Source organism: Miscanthus floridulus, chromosome 10, assembly GCF_019320115.1.
Source record: "Miscanthus floridulus cultivar M001 chromosome 10, ASM1932011v1, whole genome shotgun sequence".
NCBI lineage: Eukaryota > Viridiplantae > Streptophyta > Magnoliopsida > Poales > Poaceae > Miscanthus > Miscanthus floridulus.
The window spans coordinates 113,340,151-113,360,345 of NC_089589.1; the positions used below are offsets into that span (position 1 = coordinate 113,340,151).

Below are 20,195 nucleotides of genomic sequence, written 5' to 3' on the forward strand. Positions count from 1 at the left end.
AGGCCGTAAAGCCCACTTCGTGGATGAAGCGTCCAATAAGCAGCACAAGCTAAGAAGCCCAGAAATCGCCTGCTTGCTACTTGCCGTCGATCGCTCTTCCTATAGGCACATCGGCCTGACTCTTGGTCTTTCCGATCTGGCAATTCAACTCATTGTCTTCTTCTTTTGCCCTCGCCCCCCTCACGGCGGCGCTGCAGCCTGCAATGGCAAGCATCACCGACTCGCTGCATCTTGCCGTTGCTGCCTGCTTGCCGATGACTGGGCGCCAACGTGACATACTGATGTTGAAGCCTCTTGCCTCTAATCCTCTTGTCTGATTGGACTATTGGAGCAATATCAACATGTCCGGTGAACAGTGGCGAATCTAGAAAAAATTGTGATCGGGGTCAGCCCAGACTCATGATAGAAATTTATAACACTGCAATACATGCAAAACATAGTCATAATTATTTATAATGATGAAATACTGCAAAAATCAAGGATTCATATAGAGGAGCGAAATTAACAATCTTATAATAAGACAAAAAAAACTCTTTACAATAGTGGTTACCTCTTATAATTTCACACTACGAGTACGGTCATCCATATTCTGAGTTTGTAATGAGGATCTTTTACCTGCTATGTTATGAAAACTATTAGGTTGGGTGCCTACATGATCTCGAAGCATGTCCTTTTTGTTAAAGCCATCCCAACCATTTTTCACAAATGCATCATTTCCACCTTGGCCCTCATTAGAATCTCTAAAGAAGTAGCAATATAAACAGAAACATTTATCCACCTTTTCACTGTACTCTAGCCAATCATGTTCTGTGAACCATTCAGGGTGAAATCGACGTGGATGACCTGTTATAATCTTTTCTGGATACCTAAAACTAGGTGGTGGTCTAAAAGGACCTCTAATCAAATACTTGCGTCTTATCTCATCTTGTAGATTTTGGCCTATGTAATATGAAATTCTCCTTCTATCTGCTGGATTATATGGAAGCTCATCAAAATTTACCTCCCACCGTGAGACTAAGAACGAAGAGTAGTATGATTGGTGTTTGTTACAGCTACACTTCCATCTCTTCTTGAAGTGCCTCCATTAGGATTCTCGTCGCCATCTCCTCTTGAAGCACCTCCATCAGGATTCAGGATTCTGACCATCACTAGGGGGATTTTTTCTATTCAAGAATCGTTCCAATGTTCTTTGGTTGCCTATCAAATTAGTGAACACTATTCAACATGTCCGGTGACGATCCTGAATATCTACTTTAGTGTTTAATTGTGTTCACTCCAAAGAACATTGGAACGATTCTTGAAAAGAAAAAATCCACCTAGTGATGGTCAGAATCCTAAATCCTGATGGAAGTGCTTCAAGAGGAGATGGTGACAAGGATCCTGATGCAGGCACTTCAAGAAGAGATGGAAGTGTAGCTGTAACAAACACCAATCATACTACTCTTCGTTCTTCGCGAGTCTCATGGTGGGAGATAAATTTTGATGAGCTTCCATATATGATCCAGCAGATAGAAGGAGAATTTCATATTACATAGGCCAAAATCTACAAGATGAGATAAGATGCAAGTATTTGATTAGAGGTCCTTTTAGACAACCACCTGGTTTTAGGTATCCAGAAAAAGATTATAATAGGTCATCCATGTCGATTTCACCCTGAATGGTTCACAGAACATGATTGGCTAGAGTACAGTAAAAAGGTGGATAAATGTTTCTGTTTATATTGCTACTTATTTAGAGATTCTAATGAGGGCCAAGGTGGAAATGATGCATTTGTGAAAAATGGTTGGGATGGCTTTAACAAAAAGGACATGCTTTGAGATCATGTAGGCACCCAACTTAATAGTTTTCATAACACAACAAGTAAAAGATCCTCATTACAAACTTTCAGAATATGGATAACCGTACTCGTAGTGTGAAATTATAAGAGGTAACCACTATTGTAAAGAGTTTTTTTTTGTCTTATTATAACATTGTTAATTTCGCTCCTCTATATGAATCCTTGATTTTTGCAGTATTCCATCATTATAAATAATTATGACTATGTTTTGCATGTATCGCAGTGCTATAAATTTCTATCATGAGTCTGGGCTGACCCCGATCACAATTTTTTCTAGATTCGCCACTGGTATAGATTCACTCCTTTATAGTATAGATAAGTCATATAATTTACAATTTTGGCCATTTGTACCAACCTATATATACCAAGTGATGGAGACATTGGGCTAGAAGCAGGCCGGAGGGGCTACGAAATGCAGCGATGACCGACCATGCCATATGCAGCTTAGCATTCCTATGGAGAGAGTATTAGCTAGGTATAGATATAAATATAGATATAGATATAGATATAGATACATGCAACCATTATCTCATGGATTTTATCTCTTTGGACACATGCCTCAGCTCCTCTAAAAATGCCCATTTTGTATCTCCTAATTGTCAATCCAGCTGCTGTCAAATAGTTCGTCAAGCTCAAGATCGTTGAAAGGGGTATCTTCTAATGTTTCCACAGGCAGCGCCATTGGCCCAATGTCTAAATATCCATCACTACGCACACATGGTATGTTGGACATTTCCATCACTAGGTCATCATTTTGATAAGGATTTAGAGTGTAGTGGCTACTGAAACAAAATGGGTCTTCAGTAGGCATCGAATCCAAAAAAAGGGTAGAAACTTCGACAAGAGACGACAGTGGTCCCTGTTCTTGCTCTTTCATGGCATGGCTAGTTGGAATGGTCACTACTCCCTCGGCGTTGCTGTAGCTTAGATGTGGAAGATCGTTGTCGTCGTTGTATTTGTTGGAAGTTGTGGTGTGGTTGCAGGTGTGCTCACTGTTGTAGGTCACCTGAAACATTGGCGGATCGCTGTTATTGTGCTGTTGTATTTGCTTTGTGGCCTGGCAACCTCTGTCATATTTGTAGCTGCACCTGAAGTAGTTCCTGTATAATAATGCATTGCAAAGACTTCAGTACTTGTCATAACATTAATTATTTTTATTATAGTGTCAAGGTGATCACAAAAACGAGGCAAACTATACAATAATGGGAACAAAAGAGCAGCATATATTGGAACTGAAAGTTGAAAAGGTGCTGGCATTTCTTTTTTTTTAAAAAAAAAGACCTGCTGGAGCAGACTGCACTTTTGTTTCTAAGGAAAAGGTGTACCTTGTGAAATGGGTTCCATTGATCTGTTTCTCGCCATATTTTCTCCAGCGATATCCATCTTCATGAGGCATGGAAGTCAAGAGAATACGTGAACTGGCATCATTTGACCTGAATTCCAATCAAGAATTGTCATTATTTCCCATAAACCAGCACCAGAATTGATGAAGAGCATATATATTATACTCTCTCCATTTAAAATTGTAAGTATTTCTGGCTTTTTTCTAGATAAATTGCTTTTGTTACATGCCTTACATTATGTCCAGATGCATAATAAAAAGTATGTATCTAGAAAAGCTAGAATTTGCAACGGAGGGTGTACTAGATAGATATAATAGCTAAGGTTAAATGTAGGAAAGGAGGATAACGGAAGAATTATATATAACTAACATGGAGACAACTCTGATTTAAACCAATGATTATATTATCAAGTGATACCAGCTCCACACGTGTACACGACGTACCTTCTCCTTTTACCCCTTGTCATGGTGCTCATCACTCCTTCCGAATCGCCTGCTCCTGCAGAGCTCTTCTGCCGTAAGAGATGAGGCCTGTTGGCTGTGGTTGAGCTTGAATGATGACCTGTTACAGCAGCAGGAAGCTGTGGGTCCATGACTGACAAGGCAAGGCGCAACCCTTGCAGCGCCTCGTTGAGGAGCCTCTGCAACAGATTGGTGGTCGCAGCCGAAGATGGCTGCTCGTCGCAGAACTGCAGGAGAGGCTGCTGGCTCTTGATGAGCTCGTATGCCTGTGCTACTTCTCTCATGGCAAACTCGTGATCCGGCACACAATCCATGTGGTGTGGCTACTTCGCCTAGCAAGCTGCGGAATATCTTCAGAAGCTGGATGCTAGACTTGAGAGGCAAGAGAAGCTGCTGGTGTCTCTAATGCATCCGCTGATATGGCTATTTATATGGACTCCTGGAACAAAATGATGCAGGTGAGTGCGCTAATACTATATATAGCTAATGGTGGGGAAATTAAAATGGGACCATGAAGATGCTTGGAAGCTATGAGGATTTCTGTTGTTGCTACGTTCGTAGGTTTCAGTAGTGAATAGTGATCATATAGCTAAAGGTTTTGGTTGGAGCTGCTGACATGTAACATATGGACGGCTGAAGGCTGACCGGAGCTCCTACCTACCAGGCAATTTTATGAATCGTTCATCAAAACGCGGAAACAAACATATAGTATAGTTACGTCCAGGCAAAAGTGGCTGGTGATCCAGCGTAGGAAGCACATTCAGGGTCATACATTGGCTGCTAGGCCCATCCAGCTAAGTCTAATAAAAATTCAGAAGCAGCTGGATGAGTAGTCTAACAGCTTGAAATAATTCTGTTTATCTCAGGCTGAAATCCTTAATTAGTTCAAGCGATTGAAAACACGTGCGAACATCGTCGTCGAACGTGTGATCCGTTAACAAGAACAACTTGCTGCTTCTGACTTTATTTACTTGTACTATTATATAGCAGGTTCTTCAGTTGTGTCACGTTATGACTTAGGAGTCTTAGCATTTGGTGAAAAGAAAAGTGGTCAACCATTCCTCCCTCAACACATTGCGCTAGGAATAGGGGGACGAAAACTGAAATGAACTTTCACAAAAAAAAAACACTCTAATCATTTTCTTGTTTCACCTACTCCACAAGGTTAGCAATTTTTATTTGAGGACCAGACACTACTGAATAGGGCTGCAGGTCACGGTCACGAACTATGGCTATGGAGTTTGGAACAAGTTTTGGGACTGGGATTAGACATGTGGGAATATAATGAATGTGGATTTAGTTCGTTTTATTAAAATACCAATTGAAGGTATCCTACAGACTAACAGAGCCTTCACGTTAATTCATATGAGACGCGCATGCATGAAAAAAAAGGATAAATTGTAAAGATTCTTAAAAAATCGAGAAACATCTGACCTTATAGGCGTCTGTAGCTAGTAATTAACATCACCAACAACAGTCATTTGATATACATTATGAAAAATACATAGGGTAAGCCCTGGCCCTGATTTGGATCTAAGTTACCCATATCTGTCATTATTACTTTTTCGAGAGCGTGCATTAGCACGTTTATAAGGAGTGTTACAACAACATGTGTGAGTGTTTATCGAATAGGTAACAAGTAGCAACCAGTCAAGTCACCTAAACGTGTACCCATAGAAAGAGAGCTACAATGTGATTTATGAAAGAACGATTTTGTGCTAAGGAGCTCTCTGATAGGAGCATGCGCACACTCATGGGCGACATTTCGATGTGCAAGCGCAATGAGCCCACGCACATTCCACACGAAGATATTGGCCATTTCCGTGGAACCACAAGAGAGCGACGACACCCAAAATCGTCTAATGCGTCATGCATGGACAACCTATGCCAGCGCGACCTCCATGGGAAAACAGCCCACATCGCCTCCTACTTCTAAAGCCCACTTCGATTACGGCACTAACTGTGATTAAAGCCCTATTTGGCTCCACTAGTAGCTAAGAGCATCTCCAAATATTCCAAAAAAGACGTCTAGAACTCCTTGAACGACACCTCAACAAGCACTGCAGTCTCTGCCCAGAGGCCCAACTTCTTCATTAGTACCATTCTAGCTTGAAGCTTGGGCTTTGGTGCTTTGTATTTTCTTTTTGCTGCGAGTCGCCCACTTCTTGGAACAAGGTGGTTATCCATGTTCGCCTCATACATCAGAGTGACGTGCGGCCAGGGAGGTGAAGCGATTTAGTGCTCAAGCGGGAGCTTGAGGGTGTTGACCAAGTCTTGAACGACATTCAGCGCAAGGGAGCCCATGGGTTGGTGAATACGCTTCTTATCAGAGCATTCCGTGCAATCACGGTCCACATCCCACTCAGAACCGTCTAACGAGGGTGGCCCAACGTTGGAAGACAGAGATAGCTCGGCAGGTATCAACACCGACCCACGGTCAAGCCCATGTTCAGCAACCTGGCGATGTCAAAGGGCCACCAAGGACGCACACCCCTCCACTAGCGACGTGCTAGGCTCACGTGTGGGCATGAGTGCCATCGATGGAAGCAGCATGGCGACACCCAGGTTGGGGGTGGCTTCACCTCCGGCAGGAGACTAGCCTCCAATGTCGTCGGATCCTAGGAATCCTGGACTTCCGCGGTCCTCATGACCTAGGCAAACTCAAATTCTTGTCCACACTCATTTGTCCCACCACCCCACATTGCGATGAAATGTGCATTCTCGCCAGCAACACCATGCCTGGCTGATGATGATGATGAGGGTCCTCCTCCATGGTCTGCATTCACCGTCAACATCTATGAGTTTCCTCCAGATGCACCGCCACCATTGGCATTTCTTAGCGCAATCACTAAGTATGGAGATGGAATCCATTCCTGGCAACGGCACTAGAAATGTCTGTTGGTATTTCTTAACACCATCACTAAGGTTTGGATAAATCTTTAGCGACGCCGCCAAGGAACACCACACGATGTTCTTAACGATTACAGAAGATATCCGCAAGCGCATGGATCTATCGTTGTAGCATTTCACCCGGAAGTATTTAGGGTATCGATATTTATATTTTCCCAAAGGAAGGCATGGTGTAAGAGTCTAGCATGGATATGAACAAGACTACATACTTGCATAGTGAACCGAAGTTCATGATAGGGGTAAAATTGGTATTTTTAGGATAGTGGACACACATCTGGGCCAACCTCAAGGATAAAAGAGAAACAAAGAATAAAAAAAAATTCCTAAGTGGAGCAGGCATGTTCTAATATAGCCGTGCAAAGAACAACTGATGATCATACAAATTACATGGTTAGAATTAGACCTAAGTGTAAGATGGACGGGGAGATCTCCAAGCACTGGTCTGCCAGCAAGCGCGAGAGACTTTAAGACTCCTACACAATACCCGAACATGGGGGATTACAAAGGACGGACAAGGCTATCACCACCTGCCGCCTACCCCTCAACCGTGGAGTACTGTCATATCCGAAGGTTCCCGTGCACCCGGACACCACGCTCGTGTACAAGGAAACTACCCATATCCCCCCGGGACTCCGACCCTATGGATCGACAAGCAAGGACATGGGCAACCCCGAAGGAACAACGAACGGTCACCTCAAGTTAGCTCTACTTCTAATCATACAAGTTATATGAATGATTAAGCATAAAGTTCTACATGTTGAGCTCATAACATACAAACTTTATGCGAGTTCATATGTCAAGATTATAACATGTAGACTATACTCTAATTCATAAACACAACTATAGTGATAATGTGAGAACAAGACTTTGGAAGAAATTCTCATTGTATTTGTACCAAGCTTTCTCTCTTCCAAGGAGCCAAGCTCTCCTTGATAGCTTTGCCTTGCTCACAAATACTACTAAAAAGTGTAAAAGTACAAGAGGTGGTAGTGAGGCAGAGGATCCAAATGAGGTGTGTCTTATATTACAGCACCACCCCCCTATTTATACTTGTTGATGGTCGGTTTGGGGGGGAATAGAAAACCACCTAAAACCGCCTAAGCATGCCGCCATGCAACCGCCAGAGCGAGGTGGGGCCGAGGCGCGCTGGGGGCGGTGCGGCCACACCTGGGTGCGGCCGCACCCTAGCCTGGTCCACTTGCCACTGCCTTGCTCTTATGGGCTTCTGGCTAGGCCTAGGTAGCTTCCACATTGGTGCTCGGCCTAGGTTTGGCATGTAGGTGGGCTTTCTCCTTTTATTCTTTTGCACATTTCTGCTTTACATTTTTCTAAGTTGCGCCTTTTGGTCATATTCCCATGTATTTCATGAATAAGTCATGCAAAACACTAAATCTCCAATACATGTGGAAATATGTCAATAGTAAAAACATATGTGTCAAAAGTTTGTTTATTTCTCCTGTTTTGGATATTAATTGGCTGTCGGATATTGTCGTTAAGGACCGCCAACAAATCCCCCAAGCTTAACCTTTGCTCGTCCCGAGCAAATAGCTAAGTACTTGGTTGTTGATCAGGAGTTGGTACTATGCAGAATATATTTCATAGTGTCATGCCTATAATAAAGTATCCTTCTGCAATTCAAATAAGTCAGCATTTTTATCCACCCTTAACCTTGATCCCTGTTGGGCGTATAGCTTTTCTAAGTTCTTGGGTGGTTGCAAGATAGAACGGTTATAATAGAATCACCAATCATTCATTCTTTGATCAACTGTTTATCTGGAGGTTTTAGGAGTTTTGCAAAATAAATGTAAGTTTCTCAAATGATTCTCTCGATCTCTCAATGTGTATGAAACCTCACCAAGACATTTGATATTTGCCTTCTTTTCATCCTGCCTCTAAAGGTTTTTTGCTGAAGTTTTGGGTAGGTATAAAATTGAGGCATACTTGCATCACATATTTTGCTAAGTCAAAAACCGGACCTCAAGGTGATGCAGGTCATACACTTTGATCAAGACGTGCTAGTGTGTGGAATTTTTATAATTTCCTAATTCTAAGTATTTTTGGTACTCCTTTAAATCATGACTCTCTCTCTTTTGTAGGATGGCCTTTTATTTTGAAAGTATGGGCTATCTTATTTCTTTCTTTCTTTTTCTTTTTCTTTTCTTCGTGCTCTTTGGCATGCATTCTTTCTTCTTCTTTTTTCTCTCATGTCTTTTGGCATGGATATTTTTCTTCTCTCTCTTTTTTTAGCATAGCCCATATTTTCTTTTGGCGCATGAAACTTTAGAGAGAGAGACTCACGAAACATTGATGGAGTAATTATTTGGTGGATGAAATAAGCATGTTTTTGCGTAACACTCAGTGTAAGAGTCAGCTGTTTATTTGTAGGTGTACGTGTGTTTTTGATCATGGGTGCATGGCGAGAATCTCAACAAGGGTCACAATAATTTGACAAAGCTCAATGCAACAACAAGTAGCATATGACTAAGGTTTTGCATGTATATCTTGTCATATGGCCTCGGTAGGTATTCATAATCATTGAGGAACTTTGAATTTTAGCATTTTTGAAATTAAAAACTCAGGATGTCTAGTTTCTCTTAGAACAAAGTCATAGTAAATTCTATTTGTACCATATCATAACTCACAACAAATTAGAAAAGGAGCCTGCATTTGCAACCCACAAGTTTTCGTGTGTTTAGGATGAGACATTTTTTAGCCAACAAACTTAAATATTAGGGAATACTAAGTTACAGCCTAGGCACAGATGAATTATAGACAGAGCAACTATTCATTATTTCAACATATGAGAAACTAAACATTCTTAAAACACATATGAGAGTGGAATTCATATTTTTATCATATTTTATTTTTTTGGTATTTTTAATTTTGTGATTTTTTAAATGCTAATAAATTTAAAAAATAAATGCAAAAATTTAAAAATGCGAAAAGGATACAAGGTACCTCCGTGGGGGTCCTCCCCAAGCTAGGTCATGGCCTATTGTCCGGGATTGTATCCCATGGACCGTCAATATAGGCCACCTGCGCGTCGTGCTGTTGCTTTAGCAGTGCGTTCATTTGTGCTATTTGTTGCTGCTGCTGAAGTTGCCACTCGGTCGTATCCTGCACATGAGTGTTAAATGTATTTTGTATTTCACCTGTGCGGATTTCTAATCCTCCGAGGCGGGTGTTGACATCTTCCCATCCTTGATGGTTTGAAACAAACTGTCGTGGATGGACAGGTGGTGGTAGCTCCTTAGAGTCGGAGGAGTGAGCTTGGTGCCATGCTGCGTCGTCAGCCTCCTGCCATCCCGACCCTCCTGCCTTGTGTTGTTGCGGGGGTGTGATCCTAGCCCGGATGGTACCCAGGTGTGAACCCAGGCACCTGCATGCCGGAAACCACTCCATATGGTACGCCTGAGGCACAAGTGGTGTCAGTGTTGGCGGTGGCTGTTGAGAGCTGCCTGCTTCATTCCTAGTCCTGCTCCGTGTTGACCTACGAGAAACAGAACTCCTACGTGCTTCCTCTTGCTCAGCAAGAGTGACGGTTAGCTCCGAGGACTTATACAAAGAGAGTTCCGGGTTAGGTAACGGAATCTCATTTGTATATCTCGGGAAGAAAAATACAAGGTTCCCTGTATCATCAGTTTTCAAGTGATGCCCTTGCATCAAGTAATGCTCATTAATACTTATGTGTGGAGTAGAGATGTATGTCACATCTTGTCCATCCAAAGCACCAATACTAGTGGCAATACGTGTTACAAGAGACGTGCAAGAGATAGACGTGGAAGCCTTGAATGTTTCTAACCAACATTTAAATATTTCTTTCACAGGAGTAATTTTAATCTTTTTAAGCATGGCATAGAGCAGTTGCATTTCAACATGATAAACAGATCTTATGTCTTATCTAGCAAACAAAGTCATGGTAATCCATCGATGCATGAACCTCAAAGTAGGATGGTGAATATTCACATTTCGAGGTTGAAACTTGCCAACTACGTTTTGACCTGAAATTACTCTCCAAAATTCATGACGATTAAAACCTTTGAGAGCATGATCTAAGTCAATTGAGTATTTTGTACTAAAGCCTAAGTGAGAACTGAGATTTCTCCATGTAAGATAATATTCTTGCTCAAAAAGACAAAAAGTAATCCCATTCTCAACTTCTCGCAAAGAGCATAAAAACTAAATTGTTAGGAGGCAAGAACCTTGCTCCTCGATGGGAGCAACGTTCTCCCATTCGGCTTTCTAGATGGTGGTGAATTCGGTGTCCATACCTATCTTTTCGAGGAGGTTGGGGTCGTATGCCGGCGTGTGGATGAACTCACGGTCCTTGATGAGGTTGTATGCCTACATCTCCCGTTCTCCCTCCAAATCAAGGTGGGGATCGTCATCACCTTCCTCCATCGGTTCTTCTTGCTCTTGCTCTTCTTCTTCCATTGGCACCGTTTCTTCATCTTCATGCATCGGGCTCTCCTCAGGCTCGGTGTAGTGTGCGCTTGAGCTTCCATGGGAGCAACTTGAGCTTGAGCCCGTGATCTTCTTGATGGCGCTAGCGATCCTTTTCCTGAACCTGCCCATGGTGAAAACAAGAATAACACGAACAGCAAACAATTTCTCGGGCGTGGAGAAGTTAGTAAGAAAAATCTTTGCACCCGAGAACTTGTTTGACTAGCTTGAGCTAAAAAATTTCAGAGGTTTCTTGCACTAGAACTTTGTTGGAAAATGCTTGGAAGAAATTTGGGAGCATGTGAGTGAGTGGGAGAGTGAAAAAATGGAGTTTGGAAACACGCTGATATATAACAAAGTTGCTACTAACAAATTCAAAAGATATATCTTCAAATACTTTCCTCCTTGAGAAACACAAATGCACTGTAGAGTTTGGAAACACACAGATTGGGTCATGTGATCGTATTTTGAAACATGGATCTAGTCCTGTGATCAAACTCACGGATCCCATATTGTCCTATACATTGTTTTGAAGTCACAGGCCTCATTCTACAAGGAATGGGCCTTCTACAATGTCATGATTAAATTGTCGGACTGTTTGGATGGGCTAATTTGGACTAGCTCATTATTAGCCAGCTATTTATTAGCTCTACTTCTAGCTGGCTAAAAATTAGCTCTAGCCAATCCAAACAGGCCCTATATTGGTTCTATAGCAGGAAGTAAACAAATTTTGACCAACGGCTAGCCTATCACGCAATGCTCAACCTTCTACAATGTCATGATTAAATTCTATATTAGGTAATTCCTTATGGTTCTATGGAAGCAATGAACCAATATTTGACCAATGTCTAGCTAGCCCATCACGCAATGCCCATGATGTATATATACCCATGGAATGTTTTCCTTGTGATCGATGCATTTAATAAGTAAAACTATGATTAGCTATATACACAAGAATCATTACTATATTTATGTAACAATTAATGCTAGCCATAATATCATGGTATGATTAGGCAACTTATCGCCATTGTGATTAACAAAAAATGTGACTACTGTCTAACCTATCGCACAATGCTCATGATGTATGCATGAAATGTTTTTCTTGAGGTCTATGCATTATTTATGAAGCAAAATATGTACACCATATTTTTGTAGTAAGTAAATGCTAACCAAAATATTGTGGTATGACTAGGCGATTTATCATCACCAGTATAAGTTTCTCTAAGCACCTCTTTGATCTATATATACAACCCCACCCCTCTTCTCATTTCACCTCAACACCAAAGCATCCAGTACATCTAGGCTGTAGAATTGTAGTAGCTTGCAAGCTAGGTTATTACTAGGTGCCAGTGCTATGGCACGCAGGAAGGTGAATCTTCAGTGGATCTCCAACAATGCTACTCGGCGTGCAATGTACAAGAGACGCTACCAGTCCCTGGAAAAAAAGGCTAGTGAGCTCACCACACTTTGTGGCATTAAGATGTGTGTGGTGGTGTATGGTGACGGTAAGGCCCTGCCGGAGGTGTGGCCCTCTGATGCAGAGGCCAAGAAATTTCTCAAGAAATTCAAGGACATGCCAAATGTTGGCAGCTACAAGAAGACACAGAGCCAAGAGGAGTTCCTCCAAAGTCGCACAGTGAGGCTCCATGAGCAGGTGAGCAAGTTGGACCACGAGAATCGTGAGCGTGAGACCTTGGTCCCCTTGCATGAAAGCTTGGATATACATCATCCAGGCCTGGTTGGCACCACCAAGGACGAGCTCATTAGCCTTAGGGAGATGGTGGAGATGAAGATGAGCAAAGCCAAAGCACGGATCCAGCAGCTTGTCGGTGGGCAGGGAGCCCTCCCGGATCCATTGCAGGTGATGCTACCAGTTCCAACCTTGTCGCAGACACAAGCTTCTTCCTACACCTACAACGAGACACTACTACAGAAGTTAACTGTAGGGGCGGCTCTAGAGCTTTTGTAGGGGCGGCTGCGCCAGCCGCCCTTCCCAGGGTGTTCCTACAGAGGGTGCCTCTGTAGGGGCTGTTTCCTGACCGCCCCTGCAGTGCCCTCTATAGGGGCAGCTAGTATTTTCAGCCGCCCCTACAGTGCCCTCTGTAGGGGTGGCTGGTAATATCAGCCGCCCCTGTAGTGGACTTCTGTAAGGGCGGCTGTATCACCAGCCACCCCTGCTGTGTGTATTTGTAAGGGCGGTTCAATCAAGAACCGCCCCTACAGTGGATTTTCCAGCAAAAAATAAATAATTCAAATTCAAATCTAACCACATATATATATAATTCAAATTCGAATCTGACCGCCACAAATATACATATATACATCCACAAACACAAGACCATTATTTAGAACATCATCACAAGTCATAATTCACAAAAGTCCATCATTATTGGTAGTAAAGAAGATAAGAGGGGATGAAAGTGGACTACGATTATTACATCTTTAACTTCAAATGAATTGTGCCGCAGAGGAAACTGATCATGTCCAGCAGGATCGAGCTGAGGTGGATTCACATGTTGTCCTTGGCCATAGAATGCTTGAAAAGCTTCCTCTCTTGAGTTGATTTTTTTGTAGCAATTACCCTTGGAAGCCATCGACTTGAGCATGTGCTTTGTCCCAGCTAGAGTACACACCAGGTCCTTCCTACGATGAACAACATATCATGCCATAGCTGCAGAAAAAGTAAAGTGTAGTAACAAAAAGTAAAGTGTAGTAACAAAAATACCACTAGGAGGCATGTGTAAGCATCATTGGCAAAGAGGCATGTGCTTAGTTCTATGAAAAACACATCACAGGCAACAGACATGTGCTCAGTTACATGAAAAACACATCACAGGCAACAAACATGTGCTCAGTTATATGAAAATATATCACAAGCAACAGACATGTCCTCAGAAGAATTCAGGTAATATGCTTAGAAGAGTTAACAATAAGATGTTCAAATGAATGGCTAGGTCACATGATCAAACTGCCAAGGCAAATACACACACTAGCATCAGGTAGGTTGACCCAAAGAAGAATGCAAGGGTTTGTAGTGGCATATAGTCACTAACTATAAGCCACAGTTAGCCATAGTTAGTAGAGGGTAGCATGTTAACTACACAAAAGAATGCAGGAACATGTCAACTGCACAGAGATGGGTAAGCCGACTGCACAACCAAGCCTAGCAGGAGTGAGTTATGCACAAAAGAAGCCACTAGAGAAGACCAAATGCATCCACTAGGAGGAGAGCAGCCACTGCACCAAACCATGCATACAAAATACCACCAGGAGAGGGCAGGCACTGCACAAAAGATGGATCAACCAACGGACCAGCAAGCAGCTTAGTTGTAATAGTGCTTGGCCAAGAAAGTTCTCAAGCACAGCACATGATGATCTGCATTCACGTTCATAAAAGCAGTACCCTGGGGCTTGTTGTCAAGAAGGTGGCCTCATCAGCAAATCCAAGCATGAACATCATAGCCCCATACAACTCTAGGTGGGAATCCTCAACCTTGGTTGAACAAATAACATCACAGCCCCAGCAGGCAAACCAGCCCAACAGCAGCAAACCTAGTAGGAGCACCAATCCTAGGGAACACAAGCTCATTGGGTGCAAGCATGTCAACATTCATCTCCTCAGCCATCCCCTAATTTAGTTGGCACACCCACTCAGATTGTAATAAGATCAAATAAACATCATTGCACATGTCTCTAACCTCAGGTAAATTAAGAGAGTAACAAATAAACATCATAGTACATGCCTGCAACCTCAGGTAAATTAAGACAGTAACAAATAAACATCATAGCACATGCCTGCAGCCTCAGTTAAAGTATCACATAAACAAATAATCATCATTGCTCATGTCCAAAGCCTCAGGTCAAATGTAGTATCACAAAAAATCATCATTGCATTTGTCCAATGCCTCGGTTCAAGTGTAGTATCATAAAAAATCATCATAGCATAAGTCCAAAGCCTCAGGTCAAGTGTAGCATAAAAAATAAATCATCATTGCACATTGTTCAATGCCTCAATTCACATGAAAAACATAGTTCAACATTATTGGAATAGTAGCAGTTGCTTTCACATGAAAATCATCACAGCGTAAGTCCAATGCCTCAATGTTATACATTTGTAGATTTTATGTAGTTAGCCATTGTAGTTGATTACCTGGTGCAAACCCTTAACCCATCCTCCCTCTCTAGTGCATCAGCAAGGAAGGTAGCATCAGCAAGGAAGGTAGCATCTGTGAGCAAGTTCCTTTCTCTAAGCAGTTGGCACAGCTTAAAAAAAGGTGCTCTTCTCATACGAAGCATGTTGACACACTCTATATCATTGCAGTTGTAAATTAAATCCAAGTTTTTTTGCCTTTTCCTCATCCATGATTCTCAAAGGACCGTAAGTGATATGAGGCCTTGAATCATGTTGCATTCTAAGCCTACTAAACAAGAGTGCATACATAGTAGTGATAAGAGCAGCGGCCTAAGCAATCAACAGTCGTCGCTGTGGTCCTCCAAAGCCATCTACCAAAGCAACATAGGTGCAATGAGCACAACAACACAACAAAGCTATGAAAATAAGGGTGTGTTTTATTTCCTGGACAAGGTAAACAACAACCAATGCTTATTGTTCAATCTTTAGTACTATATGAAAGACATCATTGATATTGAACAAGTGCTCAGATTAACTAAAAACAAACATCCAAGGCATAGACAAAATCTTTGGCATTGGACAGTGCTCAGATTTACTGAAAGAAATCATGAAAAGCATGGACAAATTATCATTGGCATTGGACAAATGCTCAGAGCAAAAATAGCAACATCATTGACTTGGACATGAGCTCAAAAATATATTTCATTCACAGATCTAGATAGCACCGACATCATCCATCAAGTACTACTACAATAATCAGAATAGGGAGGAGGGGAGGGTTCAAAAGAGGAGGATTGCTTATACCGAACAGATGTGGTGATAGCACCACAATCAAAAGCAGATGAACAAACAAGGGATGGCAGATCTGTTGTGCCTGCATCAAGTATGAGACGAAATAATTAGGGATAGACCTATTCCCCAAGAACCTAGGGTTACAAGATGAACAAAATAGAGGGAGGGGGCGATGGGGAGAACCAGATTCACTTGCTTGTTCAAGAACTCAGATCCATAGCGCCTAGAAAACAACCACAGAGGGAGGGGATTAGGCCGGCTTGAATCAATGACAAACACCGGAAAAGGGAAAAAGATGAACAGAGGGGATGAGCACCGGCTGCCGGAGCTGAGGCGAATGGTGAGCAACTGAGAAGGGAGACGGCAGGGATGGGGATATATATGCGGTGAATGGCGCAAAACAGAGCAGTAACCCTAGAGAGATGGCGTCGAGGTCGGAGAGGATGGTGAGGATGGGGCGGGGGGGTAGCTGCACGATGAACCCTAGCTGCGCGCCGGGGGAGCAAACGGATGGGCCACGCCGAGGAGCGCTCCCAAACCCTAGCTAGCCCGGCAAGGACGGAGGTCGAGGTCGAGGTCCGAGACGGGCTGCCGGCCGCGGGCGAGCGATCCTAAACCCTAGCCACCGTCGTGGCCTGGTGAACGGCGGTGGATGGGGTGGGGGGTGGCGATTGGGGTCAGGGAGACGGTGGAGGAGGCAGTGAAACGGTGGTGGATGAACCTAGCGTTGACGAGCTGCACGCGCAGGATGTGGGAGAGGGAGGGGGCCGCCTCGCAGCGAGGGAGGGCTACGGAGGAGGAGGATGGTGGCCGCCGTCGTTGCACCAGCCGCCGGCGTGGATGCTTGCGCCCGCCGTGGTGCCCTACCTGTGTCGGAGAGGGAGAGCGAGAGAGAGCAAACACGAGAGAGAGAGGAGGGGAAGAGAAGCTTCGTGAAGGAGAAGACGAGCTGAGTATATATTTGTTTGGGTGGATTCCAACGAGAAGCGGGAGAAGCAAGAAAGAAGCTGAGCAGAAGACGGATAAGGTAAGGCGAAGCAGGAGAATCAGCTTCTGGTAGAATCCGATCCAAGAGATCTGTGTCGTCGGTTGTGGAGATCGAACGGTCGAAATAATTTGGGAAAAAAATTTAAATTTAAAAAATTAAAATCAAAACTACTAAAATAATTTCGAGACACCAAATGATCTCAAATAAAAATTTGATAAACATCAAAGTTGTAGAGGTCATGAAGATCTACAACTTTTATTTTGGTCATCTTATCATTTGACAAATTTGAACCTTTCAAATTTGAAATTTTAAAAAATAACAAGTTCGAACTAAAATTTGAGACCCCAACATGATTTCAACATAAAAGTGATGAATACCAAAGTTGTTCAACTCATTAATATCTACAGCTTTTATTTTAGTCATCTTGTAATTTGACAAAATTTGAACATTTCAAATTGGAAATTTTGAAAAACGACAAGTTCGAACCAAAATTTGAGACCCAAATTGATTTCAACATAAAAAGCGTTGAATATCAAGTTGTTCAACTCATGAATATCTACAGCTTTTATTTTGGTCATTTCTTCATTTGACAAATTCTTAGCACACATTATTTACTAATCTTACACATATCTCATATAGTTTATAAAATCTTATGAGAGATGTGTTACATTTGTGAACAATGTCATTACCACTTTGTCATATAAAGAAATGACCAATACAAAAGTTGTAGATCCTGATGAGTTATTCAACTTTGTTATTTATCACTTTTTTAGCTGAAATCATTTGGGGAACCAAAATCTTGTCTGAAGTTGCATTTTTTAAAATTCAAAATTTAAATTGCTCAAACTTTTCATATGTATATATTGACAAACCAACAAAATAATTGATAGAGAATGATTTTAAAAAAATTAGGAAAAAAATCATCAGATTTGGAGTTAGTATGAGGAAGAAAAACTAGTTACAAAGTTGACCCACGGATTAAAAAAAGAAATCACACTGTTCACTATGATTATGTAAGGATCATCTAGAACAGTGTGATTTCTCTTTTTAATCTGTGGGTAAACTTTATAACTAGTTGTTCTCCCTCATACTAACTCCAAATGTGATGGTTTTTTTCCTAAAAATTTCTAAAATCATGCTTCAGCATTTAAGTTTGATCAAACTTGGATGTGACAATGTTTTTACACATTTTAAAATTTAAAATTTGAAATTTGACAAGTTCAAACCAAATTTTCAAACCCTAATGATTTCATATGTAAAAGTGATGAATACAAAAGTTGTTCAACTCATCAGGATCTACAACTTTTATTTTGCTCATCTTGTCATTTGACAAAATTTGAACCTTTCAAATTTGAAATTTTAAAAAATGACGAGTTCGAACCAAACTTTGAGACCCAAAATGATTTCAACATAAAAAGTGATGAATACCAAAGTTGTTCAACTCATTAATATCTACAACTTTTATTTTAGTCATCTTGTCATTTGACAAAATTTGAACCTTTCAAATTGAAAATTTTAAAAAACGGACAAGTTCGAACCAAAATTTGAGACCCAAATTGATTTCAACATAAAAAGCAATTAATACCAAAGTTGTTCAACTCATGAATATCTACAACTTTTTATTTTGGTCATTTCTTCATTTGACAAATTCTTGGCACACATTATTTACTAATCTTACACATGTCTCATATAGTTTATAAAATCTTATAAGAGATGTGTTACATTTATGAACAATGTCATTACCACTTTGTCATATGAAGAAATGACCAATACAAAAGTTATAGATCTTGATGAGTTATTCAAATTTGGTATTTATCACTTTTTCAACTGAAATCATTTGGGGAACCAAAATCTTTGTCTGAAGTTGCACTTTTTGAAATTCAAAATTTAAATTGCTCAAACTTTTCATATGTATATATTGACAAAACCAACAAAATAAATTGATAGAGAATGATTTTAGAAAATTTTAGAAAAAAATCATCAGATTTGGAGTTAGTATGAGGAAGAAAAACTAGTTACAAAGTTGACCCAAAGATTAAAAAAGAAATCACACTGTTCACTATGATCATGTAAGGATCATCTAGAACAGTGTGATTTTTTTTTTAATCTGTGGGTAAACTTTGTAACTAGTTGTTCTCCCTCATACTAACTCCAAATGTGATGGGTTTTTGTTCTAAAAATTTCTAAATCATGCTTCACCATTTAAGTTTTGATCAAACTTGATGTGACAATGTTTTACACATTTTAAAATTTGAAATTTGACAAGTTCAAACCAAATTTTCAAACCCTAAATGATTTCATATGTAAAATGATGAATACAAAAGTTGTTCAACTCATCAAGATCTACAACTTTTATTTTGGTTATCTTGTCATTTGACTAAATTTGAACATTTCAAATTTTGAAATTTGAAAAAAGATAAGTGGGCACTGCAGGGGGGCTGGCTGGTGATTGAGCCGCCCCTACAGATCAGCCCCAACTGTAGGGGCGGCTTAGGTTACCAGCCGCCCCTACAGTGCCATCTGTAGGGGGCGGCTGGGTTGCTGGGGCCCGAGGACGCCCACTGTAGGGGCGCCTCCAACCCCAGCCGCCCCTAAAGTAAAAATACCTCGTTCCTGGTTGTAAGAATCTGGCGTTAGTGAGATGCAAATCATGGCGCCACTAGAGGAACACCAGCTGCAGCAGGACTGGCCGCTTGCAAGCCTGCTGGCCCCCAAACTATGGGGAGCTCGGTGCTGTGCTATGATGGCTTTGTTGGGAGCAGCAGGATCCCAGCGGCAGTGGGTGTCAAATGATGCAGCCTTACAATCTGGGTTCTTCCTCAGGGCTCCCATGGCCACCAGTAGTGCATGGACCTCACTTTTCCAATTGTGCATGGCCAGCTCTTATATGTTTTTCGGTTTGCATTTACATCTGTTACTCTTAAGAGTCTTGTCCTAGGGTCACCCATTGCATCCCATGTCTTGTGCTTCGTGGCAGAATTGTTCGAGTTAGCCTTCATGTTTTTTTTTTCATGTCTAAAAATATGTATGCATGCATCCCTCTATTCCCTTTCAGATTGTTTAGATAAATGATACTACTGGTGGTTCAATTTCGTGGTATTGTTGCTTTATTTGCACATATCTTTTTTTTGGGAACTATTTGCACATATCTAGGATATGTATCAAGCAACCTACAAACTATGGGATTGGGATTAGACATGTGGGAATATAATGAGTGTGGGTTGTAGTTCATTTTACTAAAATAGTAATTGAAGTTATCCGACGGCGGAGCCTGCACGTTAATCCTCCT

The 20,195-nt window shown here is 41.5% G+C and overlaps 1 protein-coding gene and 1 pseudogene across 1 annotated transcript; one reads left to right on the forward strand and one right to left on the reverse strand.

Annotated features, from left to right (window-relative positions):
- Positions 1–2,429: 2,429 nt before the first annotated feature.
- Positions 2,430–3,955, reverse strand: LOC136489326 (probable WRKY transcription factor 70). The gene is made up of 3 exons (XM_066486006.1): positions 3,624–3,955; positions 3,163–3,270; positions 2,430–2,937 (listed from the first exon to the last, which is right to left on the reverse strand). Exons 1-3 carry the CDS (start codon positions 3,953–3,955, stop codon positions 2,430–2,432), a joined length of 948 nt encoding a protein of 315 aa, XP_066342103.1.
- An 8,393-nt stretch (positions 3,956–12,348) lies between these two features.
- LOC136489327 (agamous-like MADS-box protein AGL80) lies at positions 12,349–19,970 on the forward strand (annotated as a pseudogene).
- Positions 19,971–20,195: the final 225 nt, after the last annotated feature.

Bases quoted from the DNA above. Each gene is read 5' to 3' on its own strand.
- LOC136489326 (XM_066486006.1), bottom strand. From the start codon at position 3,955: ATGGATTGTGTGCCGGATCACGAGTTTGCCATGAGAGAAGTAGCACAG. The intron at 3,271-3,623 runs GTACGTCGTGTA...ATTGGAATTCAG, and splicing joins ACAAGGGGTAAAAGGAGAAG to GTCAAATGATGCCAGTTCAC. The intron at 2,938-3,162 runs GTACACCTTTTC...ATTATTATACAG, and splicing joins AATGGAACCCATTTCACAAG to GAACTACTTCAGGTGCAGCT.